At 56.9% G+C, this 13,633-nt stretch overlaps 1 protein-coding gene across 5 annotated transcripts in view; it reads right to left on the reverse strand.

The window, feature by feature from the left end:
- PAX5 (paired box 5) overlaps window positions 1–10,431 on the reverse strand; it is a 200,608-nt gene extending 190,177 nt beyond the window's left edge. For 3 of the 5 annotated variants that reach the window (XM_049895840.1, XM_049895841.1, XM_049895838.1), the window contains exon 1: window positions 10,243–10,431. In XM_049895840.1, the coding sequence (XP_049751797.1) occupies window positions 10,243–10,288 (46 nt within the window). In that variant the 5' untranslated portion in view covers window positions 10,289–10,431. Of the gene's footprint in view, window positions 1–1,739; window positions 1,987–2,914; window positions 4,031–10,242 lie in introns of those variants that run through there. The other 2 variants (XM_049895839.1, XM_049895842.1) reach the window with 2 other exon arrangements.
- Window positions 10,432–13,633: the final 3,202 nt, after the last annotated feature.

Below are 13,633 nucleotides of genomic sequence, written 5' to 3' on the forward strand. Positions count from 1 at the left end.
ATGCCCCTGGGGCCTTTCTGGAAGGGATCGGCTTCTACAGATGCTCCGCAGGCCCCGATAAGGACATGCTGCCCACGCAGAGCCTCTGTCCACACCCCCAAAGCCCACGGCTGGGCATAGGGCCTCTGGGGAGGGTCTCTGCTGACTCAGCTGCTGATTGAACTCCAGGACCTGAAGGGTCATTGAAATTCTTTCTAGATGCACCAGGGAGGAAGAATAAAGGGGCACACAGGCATGCAAACAGGAACTCAGAAAAAGGGCAGAGATGAAATCTCCTTTAACGGACTCTCTAGTGGACAGACAGGTGCTGACACACACGGACAGTTGGGCCATGAACAGATATGGTTGAACCAGACAGAGAGAGAGTCTTGCATATGTGTGCCCACCCAGACAGTCCATTGCCCTTTCTCTGGAATCTGAGTCCCTCCCCATTCCCTTGCAAGAATCCTCTTAAAGCCTTGTTTTTTAATGCCTCCATCAGAAAGCTTCAGCTTTGCTCTCATGAACTTTGTCAGTCCTTTTGTCTTTCTGACCTCAATGCCATACTCTGTAAAATGGTGTAGCTAAAGGATTAGGGAATGCTCAGGTAGAAAACTCATTACAAAAGTGCTTTATAACTGGTAATAACACCTAGGGAAGGGAAGCATCTGGGGAGGGGGACAGAAGACCAGTGTGCTAATGAGAAAAAGAGCCTGGAATAAGGGGTGGGGCAGGGGAACACAGAAGCCCATTTCCTGGCAGTGTCTGCTCCTCCCCCACAAACCATTTCCCCACAGAAAGGGGTGGGGGGGAATATGAGGGAGGAAAACTGACCAGAGCCAGAGAAGGAAGATGAGGATTGGGACTTGGTCTGAGCCCCTACGATACCAGAGATCTCCCAGAATCTACTGCTCAGGGATTGAGATGGTCCCAAGTTAGGACCCAAGAGCAGGCCTACATTGTGTAAGCAGACAGAGCTGGGCTCAGAACTAAGGGCACTTTCAGAGGAGCCAGGGGGCTGCACCAGCTAGGTTGGCTGGGGCCCAGCCTCCACTGTGCTGCCTGGGAGATAGAAAATGAGAGAAGGGAGCACTTCCCGGGGAAGAGGACAGATGATGTCCGGGACAAGGAGGGACAGAGACACAGGCATTAGCGGTTGACTAACTGGCACCGACCCGGAAAGAGCTGCCTTCTCCACTCTGATGCACAGCGGAGAGACCACCGGACAGAGGCTATCTTCTCAAAGGCCGGGGAACGATCTCTGGGCTGCCAGGCTCTACACAGAAGCAGGCAGTGAGGGCCGGTGGATTCTCGCCGGCGAGGAGAGAAACGCAGGGGCCAGCCCTCCCCAGATTGCTCCCCAATGGCTCCTTGGCTGAGCCAAGAGCTTGCACACCCCTCAGAGTGTTGCCCCCAACTCCATTGTTTTGGGGCTCAGTCTGCGAGATCAGAATTTCCCCCCTCCCCAGAGGAGCTCAAGTCTGCAGAGAAGGGATAAGGTTGCCGAGGACGCTGGGGTCACCAAGGACTGGAAACCGTTTTGGCCACAGGCCCCTAAACGGTAAGGAACCTTTGGGCTGGGACCGGAGTAAGCGGTTTTTCTGCCAAAATCTCCCCCGCCACTTTGGTGGATTACCTCGGACTCGGGAAATTGACACAAAGGGAAACTGACCAGCCTGCAGCCAGCCCCGGCAGCCTAGACTAACATTCCGCTGACTGCTAGGCCGTTCAGCCCTCCGGGCGCACACGGACATACTCACCCCGGGAAGCTCGCCTTCTCTCCAGCCGGGTCTCTGCTGTCTTTATTAAATAGTGCACCCGGGGCTGGGGAAGCTGGATCCGGGTTGTCTGAGGGGAAGAGAGCCTCCAGCCCAGGAACAACTCCCTGACCTGCACCCCGCGGGGACCTAATCCGGGTTGGGTGCTGCCAAAGACTGGCGCCTTGCTCCGGCCAGTCTCTGCAACACTCAGAAGGGAAACGCGATTCGTTCCACTTGGAATTTGCTGGAATTCTCCGAATCTAATCCGGCGTTAACTCGCCGTGAGAGGAGCGCTCATCTCATAGGAGACTGTGCTAATGGGTTAACTGGCAGGACCCTCGCGGGTCAAGTAGCCAGGCTAGTCTAGCCCGCTCTGGGAATGACCCTTCCCGTCTCCTACACTCGAGGCGTCTTTCAGAAGGTGGAACGCCTGCATGGTGACTAATTGGCTGCTGCTTCTTTTTTTCTCTACCTCTTTCTTTCTTTTTTTAGGGGAAAAGCCGTCACGAGGAGCGCGTTCTGCAGAGGATCCAGTGGGGTCTGTAAAGGTCTCGGTATGGACTGGCCGGCTCCTAAGCAGACGCTTAGCTCAGGGACTCTTACTTCGTTGATTTTTCAAAGTCACCTCCTTAACTCCAGGACGCCTTTGGAGCCCTGGGCCCTGTGTCCTCACTTGGCTGTCAATCTCTTCTTCCACACATACAAGCACATAGACCCTGGTCCGGGCCCCATTTTCCCTCTAAGCTGCATCTTGGTCAACCCCGCGACTGAAAAGGACGCGATCGGGGTTGAGTGTGGGGCGCTGTCTGATACTCAGACTGACCTCTCCCTACAACTTCATGCCCTCCAACTGCCCCAGCCCGGGGCTCCCTCGGGGTCCAAGTCGGGATTCCCTGGGCACTCTGGGATGTCCCCGCCGGAGCCCCTGAATGGCTGCAGCTTGCTGCCTACTCTACGCGTTGCCGGAGACGGGATTCCTGGTGCCAGGTCCTCCGGCCCTGGCGGCCAGGAGCATTGTTCCATGTCCCTGCCTGGGGGTCTTGCACTTTTCAAAGTTGTCTGCTTGGCCACAGAGGTCATGAGTCTTTCCGGCCTTAGTACCTACCCCGCGCTCCGGCACCCCCAACCCGGTCCCTGCCAGGAGAGTGAGAGAAACGAGCTCACCGCCTACTTACTATGCATGGATGCAAACGGGTCGTGCTTACAGTGTATTTCCATCGGGGCGCTCCAGACTGCAAGCCGGCCCACGCCGCCGTCTCCCAGCGCCAAGGGGCTGCCCAGGGCGGCCAGGGAACCGCGCCGCCAGGCCGGGCACCGTGCAAGCTGGGTTCAGGAAACACTGCTGGAGCTTCGGGGCCGTCCTCAGAGCCGCCCTGCCAGGGATCGCCGAGAGCGGCGCAGAGAGGCGGGAAATCGCGCTAGTGCGTCCGGCTGGGAGCCGGCGTCCAACTCCGGCTGGCTTCACTCCCCGGCTGGCTCAGGCAGCGACTCCGGGCCCGGCCTGGGGCAGCAGTGGCCAAGGCACCCGCGGCTTCCAGGACATAACGTAGGGGCCCGCCTCCCAGACGTCTAGAAGCCTCCGGCTCAGATAGGGGTGTCTTTGAGGAGGCCGGCGGGACACGCGGCCCTTGGCTTTACTCAGGGGAGCAGCAAGGCCCGGGGAATGCCAGATTCGTCTCTCGGCCTTGCTGTCTCTGGGGTCTCTCCTCGATCCCTCGGTCTCCGCCGGATCCTTTCTCTCTCCTTCTCTGAGTCTCTAGACTTCGGACTTGGCCCTTCAGCCTCTCTACACCCAGCTTTCCGACGTCTCGGACGAAGTTGCAAAGAACTTCCTCCTTGGCAGCGCTGGGGCCCCGGTGGGTTCAGAGACGCTTCCGCCACTGACGCTAAGGGCGAGACTCCGGAGTCCCGGGAACTGGCAGCCCTTACAGCCCGGGACCCGCTGCCTTCAAAGTTTCCACGGCCCCCGCTGCTCCCCCATCGCTGGGACCAGGAATGGGGGACAACAGGGACGGACTCCTCTCGCTTTGGTATCTGCCTCAAGCCTACCAACTCCTCAAACCCCGCTGCCCTCTCTCGGGAGTCTGGTTCGACTGTCTTTCAGCTGCCTCTTCCGGGACGGCCGCCGCGCTTGCCCCAGGCGTGGAGCTAGGGCAGGAGACTAGAGAAGAAGGTCCTCGCCACCAAAGCCGCTGGGACTGCCGGGGCCGGTGCTGAGATGGAACTGCTGGCCGCTCTGACTCCCCGCGCTGCTGCCGCCGCCGTCGCCGCCGCCGCCGCCGGCGCTAGCCCTCCGCCTGCTTGGCGCGCACAGTGCGCCACCGCGCCGCCCCGGAGCCGCTTTCAGGACCCGCTGCGTGTGGACAGCGCCGCCCGGGGCTCAGCCTCCCTCCGGGCGGGGGCGGGGCGAGGAGCTAACCTGCCAATCACTCTCCGTAAAGCCAATCAGAGAAGCGGCAGCCGGCCCCAGCCCGAAAGGCTGTCCCATTGGCTGAGCTACCCGCGGGCTCCGCCTGGTTAGCCTATACCTGGGCAATGGGAGAGAATGGGGGGCGGGGCCCAGGCGGCGGCGCCACGTTCATTGACAAACGCGCGGGGCAAAGGCCTAGTGGAGCGCCCGGGGGGAGAAAGAGAGTTCCTTGGCGGCTCCCTCCAGGCAGGCCTCCTCTCCTCAGCGTTGGAACTCTGGGATGCCCTGAGGGGTTGGGGGCAGCCAAAGCAAGGGTGGAGTAAAATGGTCTCTAGAAAAAGAAAAACCGGACGTCGGAGGAAGACATGAAGCATAGTAGAGAGCCGGTTTTAATCTAGACTCCATCAGACTCTTAATGGACTCAGAATGTGTACATATCAGTCTGTTTTAAACCTCAGTCGCCTCATCTGTAAAATGGGAAGGGTTATTTTAACTCTTTGATTAAGTTTCCTTCCATTTCCTAATTTAATCAAGTGCCTACTAAGCTGCCGCCTCCGCCTCCTCGCCCACCCCCTTCTCTCATCTTTCACGCAGGGCCCCCAGTCCTGCTCTAGCCGAAGGCAGAGACGTGGGGAAAAGGAGTATCTCACACTCCTTTAAAGTTAAAACCAGGGTTCACCTGGGGGAGCGGGCGATCTAAGACTTCGAACCAGGTTGCTCAGGTTCTGCGCCACAGGCCCTCTTTTCAGCCTCAGACCCGAACCCGCCAGACGCTTGGGGGCTGGTGTTGCGCGCAGCTGGGGGCTTCCATCGGCAGGGGCAATTCCGCTTCCGGGGAGGTCTCTTGAGAACCGAACGAGGCCCAATGGTGTACAGAGCTAATGAGGGTCCCTGGAGCTAGCGGGCGGGTGGGTTCTACCTGCAAGGGTCGAGCGTAGCTGTGCCGGGGCGCTATGTTGCCTCAGCTTCCAACTGTGGTAAGAACACAACCCTTCTGCCCTGCTCGGAAGTTACTGTTGTTTTTTAAGAACAAACGGGTGGGTTTCTAGCAAAACTCTTTCAACCCAGAAGGGAAGGATCTTTAGCCAGGAGTCTCATTTTCTCCGGGGTGTGAGGCCTTGGGACCACAATCAGAGGAACCGGACAGCCTTTCTCCATCCAGGCGGCCATAGTTATGTGGACGTCTATGGTGTGCCAGGACCCGACTCTGCCCCAATGGGAGTGATCCAAAGACCCTCCATTTCGAATTCATAAGCGATGATCCTCTAATATTAAAAATAAATTCATCAACACAAGGACTCTGAGTCGCCCACTCCAGACCTGGGTTTGTAGGATAGAGCTCAGGTGGACCCTGGAAGGTCTCTCGGGTCATCTTGTAGCTTTAGTCTCTGCCTCAGTCGTTCTTCCGGTTCCCCCTCCTTATCTTTCTCACATCCCTGGCCTGGCTCGGCCCTCGGACCCACCTTCTGTCCCTGTCCCAGTCCCAGCTGCCCCTGACGGGTAGAAAAGTTTCCGGGGTTGATACCCGTCCCCACCCCTTCCAGGGCACAGCTGCGAAAAACGGCCTTAGGCAGGTCTCTGGGGGCCAGGAGGCTGCGGTGTGCTGGGGGTGGGGTAGTGGTGCTATCTCTCCTTTGTCTGGAACCCGGCCTGTCCAGACCTTCTTCCCCCGGCTCACCAGCGTCTCAGAGCAGTAAGATCACTGCAGCGGGGAGGCACCTGGAGGGGTTTGAGTTCCCGCTTTCACTCCCCGCTTGCTGGAGTCAGGTGGGTGGGAAGTGACTGGAATTCAGAGCTCCAGACCCGACTTGCGAGCTTTAAGTTCCCGCTGGAGAGGCGGGGCTGTGGAGATGCTCTGAGGGACTCAGCCAGTTACACCCCCACCAGTGTTTGTTGAGCTTGGGCCTACAAACCCAGATTCTAGATTCTTTGAGCTACAGGCTTTCCCCCATTTTACAGATGCAGGGCCTGGGGCCCAGAGGCAGGCTATGACTTGCTCGAGGTCACAAAGCAAGTCGCGTGTAAAGACTGTGAGCCGGGAACTCTTTCCCAGAAGCGCCTCTCCAGAAGAGCCACTACCGGGAAGGCAGGACGTTTCTGTGTGCCAACAGGGCTCCTTCCGTGGGGATGGGCCCAGAAAAAAGGGAGAGTGCCAAATGAAATCAAAGGACTCAGCAAGGATATGTCGGCACACGCCTGTTTCTCTTCTAATACCTGTGCAATTCAGACAGAATCTCCAGGACACTGTCAGGTGGGATGGAATCAGAGAAGATTCCTCCAACAGTAGTATCTCGAATTCCCTGTTTCACACAGTCGGTAGGTTTCCGGAGCCAGAACTCAAATCTCTAGCTTGGGGCGGCTTGGGTGGTCGCCGCGTGGCTTCCACAGGACCAGTCTAACCTGTGCGCAGAGAACGGCCCTCTCCCGCACGGCGTGATGCGCCCGGCAGAGGGAGTTTGGGGAGCGCGTCCTGCTCACCCCACCCCCCGCCTCCCCTGCGTGAGGGTTATTCACCTCCGCGGACAAGCAGGTCTCCGGAAACTTCTAACCCCAAGGGACGCGACCAGACCTAATATCCTAGCCACCTAGCTGAGCCTTACAGGCCACCGAACGCTGGCCCAGAGAGGTTACGTGACTAACCCGAGATTTCACAGCGATTTGATGGCGGAGCCAGGCTTCCGCGCCTTTGGTCCTGCCTCCAGGGCTGGTGTCAAAGCCACAGCGCTGAAAGAGGTCTGGCCTAGCAGTGCGCCAACAGTCGCGTGGTTTTGTTCTCTAAGCAGCACTGCGAGTCGGCTTTAGGGGTCCGGCCCCGTGCTAGGCACCGGGGGCTAGCAACGGTGAAAGAAAACCACCTCCGAAGAAATTCAATTTATGTAAATCGAATCGCTTTTGAAAGTTTTGCGATTAAAAGGAAGCCAATTGAAAGCCGCAAAATATTCCAAGAGCATCTTGAGCCAAAGACCCGGCTTCTCTCAGAACACACCCCCCTCTCCACCCCACTCTTATCTGTTAGATTCTCCACCTTCAGCGCGCAAAGTTACCGTCGGGTCAGGGGGTCGGGACTCTTTATTGCGCTCTGTTGGCCTGAGATGGACTCCCAAAGCCCCAGTTCAGCCCATTTTCCTGCTCTGGCTTGCGGCAAAGCGAGGCCTACAGGGCTCAGACGATCTGCTCAGTTCAGAAACGGTCAGAGATGCCGCGAACATTGCTGTCCTAAGCCATGGGTCCTTTTTAAACCTCAAACAAACAAACAAAAAATCCGAGAAGGAAAGCAGCTGACTCCAGGTTACACAGTCCCGATAGAGCCGATTCCTGCGTGATTCCTTCACCTGATCAGGGGACTGTCCTGCCTGGTCCAGAAAGTGGGTGAAGGAAAGGGGACTTTAACCAGGTTTTTCCGAGAACCAAGTAAAGGACCTTTGTTATCGTCACCATAGCACCCAGCAGGCCAGGGGCGCTGGGAACACCTGTCACCTCTTCCAAAGAAGTCAGGTCCGCAGGCCCTTCCCTTGGGGCCTCAACTCTCCCGTGTGTCTAGTGGGGAGAATAATCCCTGAGATGCCGCCTTCCCAAGGCTTGGTGAGATGAAGTTCCGTGGGGAAGCAGTTATTATTAGTCCACCCCTGGGCTCATTCCAGAGCTGAGAGCCTGGATGCCAATGTCCAGTTGTAAAGTGTAGAGTCTATCCAAGTCTTCCTGGCCTTGGGACCCCACAGCTCCCACCTCAGGCGGCTTGCTCAGTAGTAGTTTTTCTCCACTGGGGGCTGGTGTGAGGGTGGGGGGGTCTATCTCCACTCTCGGCAGGAATGAAAGGTATAGGGCCAGAGAAGTCATCTTCCAGCCCTACTCCCTCCACCTGCCCACCTTGTGATCTTAGACAAGCCCCTTTGCCTCTCTGGACCTCAGTTTTCCCTTCTCCTTACCACAAGGAGGTCACTAGGTGAGAGGATCCTTAAGTGGCTCCTGCCCATTGCTGACCTTGCTGGATCTTGGATTTAGAGCTAGGTCATACCCCTTCTCCATTGTACAGATAGGGAAACTGAGGTCTGGGAGAAGGAATGGACAAATGGTCCTGAAGGAAGGAAAGGGAGGTCAAGTGGGCCATGAAAGGACCCTGGATGCCCCTTTGAGCTCCAGCCTCGCCAACCTCGCCAGCCTCGCCAGCGTCCAGCCCACTCCTCTACCGGCTGCCGGGGGGTCCTGTAGGGTACCGACAGGCGGAAGTGCAGTGCCACCGGCTCAGTACGCCCTTTCCCCGCCTCGCCCCAACTGGTCGGTGAGGAGGGGGCGTGGCTCTCCAGATTTTCAGCCTTGGCCAGCCTAGGGCTCCCCCTCAGCCCCACCCAGGCCCGCCGCGGGGAGGAATGAAATGCTTTATTGATTAAACGATTATTCAGGCGATTGAACTAATCAAAGGGCCCATCGACCGCCGTGAATTACATTCTTCGTAGACAGCTCGTCAGGAGAGGCCCGCACAGACCCCACACCCGGACACTCACAAGCCTAGGTCCTGTTCCCAACCCAGGCACAACCCTTAGTTCTGAGCGCAGGCGCCTGGGAGAGTCCCTCCTACTGAGAGACCAGTCGCCCAGGGAAGGGAGAGCTGGCTGGGGAGGAAGGATAAAGCAGAGGGGTTTTCCAGATTCTTCTCCTTGAGCCCTGGTCCCAGGAATCTTTTGGCTCCCTTCTTTTCTTCCCTCCTCCCCCTCTTGGATCTCTGTCCTCACCTCTTTTCAGTCATGAATTCGGAAACGCACCTACCCAGGGAGTTTTCCTGGGTTTGGAACCTAAGTTCACCCTCCTCTGCTCTTTGACCTGTATTTTGGCTGGTTGAAGGTGGGGGCTCATAGATGGAATAGGAAAGGAGGAACACTGGGAGAAAGGGGAGCTCTGGAGGAGAGTGTGTTCGTATATGGGTTAGCCCATGTGGCCTGGGAGTGAAAGAAGCCCCCAGACCTGGTTAATGACTCCAGGCAGATAGGGGCCTCCTGCAGCCTGCCACCTACCACCTCCTCTCAGACATAAATACGCCCTGCTCCCCAAAGCCTGGGCCTGTAGGAGGCACACACCAGGCCCTGTGCCAGAAAGACCTGTGTGCACACAGGCTTCAGAGCGGGATGCCCAGGCTAGGCACACCATACACCCACCTGTGCTCTCCTCCACTGGAGCAGCACCCACAGGATAAAACCTGAGCACACACATCTCAGTGCTAGAGACTTGTCTGGGGGAAAGCAAAGGCAGGCTGGGGGGCTCTAGAAATGTCACATCTAGCCAGTAGGCTGCCTGTTCACACCTGCCAGGGTTATGCATATCACAGGAGACCCTTCTGTACAAATGGTAGACTTGACAGTGCCCACAGAGTGAAGTAGTGCACGCCACACACCAAGGGGCCACACGCCCTAAATACACATCTCCACCCTTGCTTCAGTCTCCAACATAATGGCACCTGGGCCTGACTGGCAGTCCCCCACAGACCCCAGACCCATCTCTGTGCCCAGAGGTAGGCACTTTCTTGTGCATTGGCATGCACACAGTGGACAGCTTTCTCACTTCCAAAATCACTTGGAGTATAATGAGTGAACATAAACCCTTAAAGGAGTAGACGCACAGTCAGACCCTTATCCGAATTATAAAAATGTCACTCATGGACACACATTTTGGATGCTCAAAAGAACATACACACAAGCATCACCTCTAACACACACTAAACATACATGGGTATAAAGACGCACACAAACTCCTGGACACCCATTCAGACATTTTATAACACATGTAATACATGCAGGACACACACATTGTCAGTCATACACATACTGAGTCCCTTTATGTAAACGCACAGACTTAAACTTACAGACTCCTAGGTAGGCACCCACATAAACATTCAGAAACAGAGAAAAACACAGGCAAATTCGCAGACACATGGACTGATGCAGAGGCTTGTGAACACACTGGGAAAAAGACACGTAAATGCAACACAGGCAGACATATAGTCAATCCCTGCGAAAATGCGGAGTGCCCCCTCCTCCCCCAGGCCCAGCGCCTGGCTGTGCTCCGTTATTACCACGCCTGGAGCCGGTATCGCGGTCCTACCTGTCCTGCTGGTCCGAGGAGTCGGGTAATTTTTCTCTAAATCCATTTTGATTTTTCAGAACTTGGTGGAATGGACAGGGAAAAAAGTTTCCACTTTTTCGTGCCTTTTTTTTTTTTTTTTTTTTTGGTGCCAGGGGCCGCTTACAGGTCGGAATAATTCAAGCCTTCCGCTCCCCCGCCGAGCTGGGGTAGCTGATCACTGAGCTGAAACTAAACGTTTTAGGTGGAAAAAAAGCGTCCGAAGGCACCGTGAAATGATTAAGGAACTAAAGAGCTTCTCGCCATGTGAGATCATGTCCTGTTCTCGCCAACATCACAAGATGTCCCCAGACGCGCCGCGCCCCCAGCGCGCGCTTCCCTGCACCGCCGGCCCCGCACTGGGAAAGGGTGTAGGCGCTGCGCTTGTGGCCCTGTTCGGTGGGCGAACCGGGCCGGACCAGAGCAATGCCGGAGGCCCGAAAAGCAGCAGAGCTGCCGCCGCGCCACCCCGGACTTTTATAGGGGCGGGGGGAGGGAAGGAAGGCTTCAAAGTGCGCGGAGCACCAACCGTGCGCCTAGTGGAAGGGGCAGACAGGAGCCGAGCCCGGAGTCGGGGCTCCACGGCCGCACTCTCTACTAGACCTGCATCTTGGGGTCTCGGCCCTACGAGCTGCGCAAGAGGCCGATGGCCCCTCCAAGTGCAAACCTTGCTGCGTAGGCGGGCGCAGGCCTGGGTTTTGTTTTTAAAGAAATCAACCATTCTGCCAGGCAGGTGCTTTTAAAGGTGGTGCAGAGGCGAGCAGTGTTGCCAGGGACAGAGGGGGCGTTCCAATATCCTCAGATTCACCCCTAGGGCGGCGCCCGCCCCTAGGACTCCTAGCCACCCCACCCCCTTCCGAATTTGCAGCTCCAATACTACAGCCCGGCCCAGACTCCTGCGCAGCGCCAGGTCCCCAAAATCCCCGGGTCCCACTCAGCCTCTTGGCCCCAAAGACCCTCCCCACCCCGGGTCCCATTGTGGCCGGGGCATGGAAGTTAAGCTGTGAAATGCTGGAGATAAAATCCGGGCCTTCGCTTTGGAGTGCCCCGGCAGAGCGGAACCACCTCAGAAGGTCCTGGAGAGAGGTGGGAGCCCGGGACATCTTACCCTGGCCCATAAATGGAATCCCTCTGCCCTCGGGCCCCAAGAAGTTGCGGAGTGCCCGAGGCCCAGGGCTTGATTCCAGAAGGGAAACCAGCCCAAGACAGACCCAGCAGAGGTGTGGCATGTCCAGCCAGCTTTCTACGGCCCGGGCTTAGGACTTCCTTCCCCTCCCCAGTCCCGAGTCCAGCTGCTCCGCGGGGCCACTGGAAACCCGTGGGGCCCGGCTGAGGAGTGATCGCAGAGACAAGGCTCTCCAGGGCGGGGGAGCACTCTGCAGGAGGACTCTTGGCCCGCCGGACAATAGCAGTTTCGGAGAGTGAATCCGCGACAGTGTTGTTTGTTTTTTGGAGGGGGTGGTCACGAGGCTTGGCCGCAACCTAGGGGGAAGAGACCAGAGCTCGAGAGAAGGGGGAGGGGGGCCCGGCGGGAACCGGACACCGCGTATCCACTGAGCCAATTTCTCCACAATCGGAAACGTGTCTGTGGATTCCCGGGCCGCCCCCCCACCAAGTGGTCTGAGCAGTCCCCTTTCGCTGCCTCCTTCTTGCAGCCCGCGGGTCCCAGTCCCTGCCCCGGGGATTTGATTTCTGCCCATCCGCTTTCCCTCCGCTGCCGGGCCACAGTCCAGGCTTCCCGCCCTCCCGCCTCGCAGGGGCTGGGAGGCAGAGCCGGGGAGGAGCGGCCTGTCCGCGCCTGGAGATCAAAAGCCCTCTCGGAATTGACATTTCACCCCGGGTTGGGGCAGGGGGTGTTTGGGGCTTTTTCTATTTAGAAGGTTTGTTTTGTTTTTGTTTGTTTTCTGTTTTTTTTTTATATTTTTCCCTTATCTGAAAGACAGCCTTTTGTTACGGCGTGTTTTGCGTATTGTTGTGCGTGTGTGTGTGTGGGTATGATTTTAGAAAATTTTGCTCTGTGCGTCTTGGTCTTTTGGGTGGGTTTTGTTTTCTGATTTGTATGTTTATTGTACTTTGTCCTTGAAGGTTATCTTCCTATGTGTCCTTAAGAAGGCTTTTCCTTTCGCGCCCGCAGTGTTTTCATTTTGTATTATTAGTAGGTTTAGCTTGTGCGTGTGGCTTTAGGTGAATTTTGTGTTTGTATTTTGTTTTCTTCGATTTTGATTTTATGAACTGTGCATTTGGATGGGAGTTATGGTTTATTTTTACGTGTTTTGGTTTTAGTTTTGAGGCTTGTGGCAAGCTTTGGTGAGTTTTGCATATGTATTTTGGCTTTGTGAGACTTTTGGACTAGAAATGGAACACCGGCCGCTACTCTGTTCCTGCCTGCACCCAGAAAGGGCAGAGAATCAGGCCAAGCAGCTCCAATGGTGGGTTTACCGTGCTCTGAAATACCGTATACCCGCGCCCCGGCGCTGCCGCGCCGCTCGTTGTGATGTCGGGGTGAACTCGAAACAAATGTTCGTTCCCGAGGGGGCGCCCGCTCCAAGTCACAACCCCCGGGAGTCCTGCGGCACCAGGGCCAGGGTCAGAATTCGCAGGGTCACCCCTCCCCCAATGCCGGGATACCCAGGCCCAGTCGCGGTTCCCTTGCCCGCTCTGGATCCTTCTCCCTTTGCTCCTGGTCACCGTGCTTCAGGCCTCCCCGATTCCTGCAGCGTTGGACTGGAGGGGCTGACTCCTGGCTCCGGAGCAGGGGGCGAAATACTTCGGAGGATACGGAATTGATGCTGCGGCCCTAGAGATACCGGGCAAAGGGCCAGAGACGCAAGAAGTCTAGGCGTCGGGAACCGGGCGGGGGGCGGGGGGGTGGCGGGGAACCATCTCCTTTGCCCGCAGTCCTAGAATCTCAGAAACCCAACTCTGCTCAGCTTTCGGTTTGGAGAGCACTCCCTGGCTTGTAATAGTAGACACATGTATCCACACCCGAACCCAGTGATATACAGCTTGAGTGCGAAAGCGAGGGAGCCTGCTCCTCGGTAGCAGCGGCCTGCAAGCCTCAAGGGGAAACCAAACTGTAGTGACCTGAAAAGAATAAGGCATTCTTTCTGTCCAAGTTGCCGGGACTTCTCCAACCTCAGCACTCCTCGGATTGTTTAATGCTACACCAGGGAGAAAAGGAGAGGCAATTTAGAGATCCCCACCGAGAGGCAGAGAGGCCTGCTCGGCCGGCGAGGAAATGCGGGTCGAGAGAACAAAAAATGGAAACGGCAGCCAAGGCTTTGGGGAAAGGCAGATTGGAGGCCCAGAAACGGGCTGGTGCAGAGACTTCTCCAGGCTCCTGTGTGCTCTGGCATTATGTGAGAGGGAGAAA

The sequence above is a fragment of the Elephas maximus genome, chromosome 9 (assembly GCF_024166365.1).
Source record: "Elephas maximus indicus isolate mEleMax1 chromosome 9, mEleMax1 primary haplotype, whole genome shotgun sequence".
Taxonomy (NCBI): Eukaryota; Metazoa; Chordata; class Mammalia; order Proboscidea; family Elephantidae; genus Elephas; species Elephas maximus.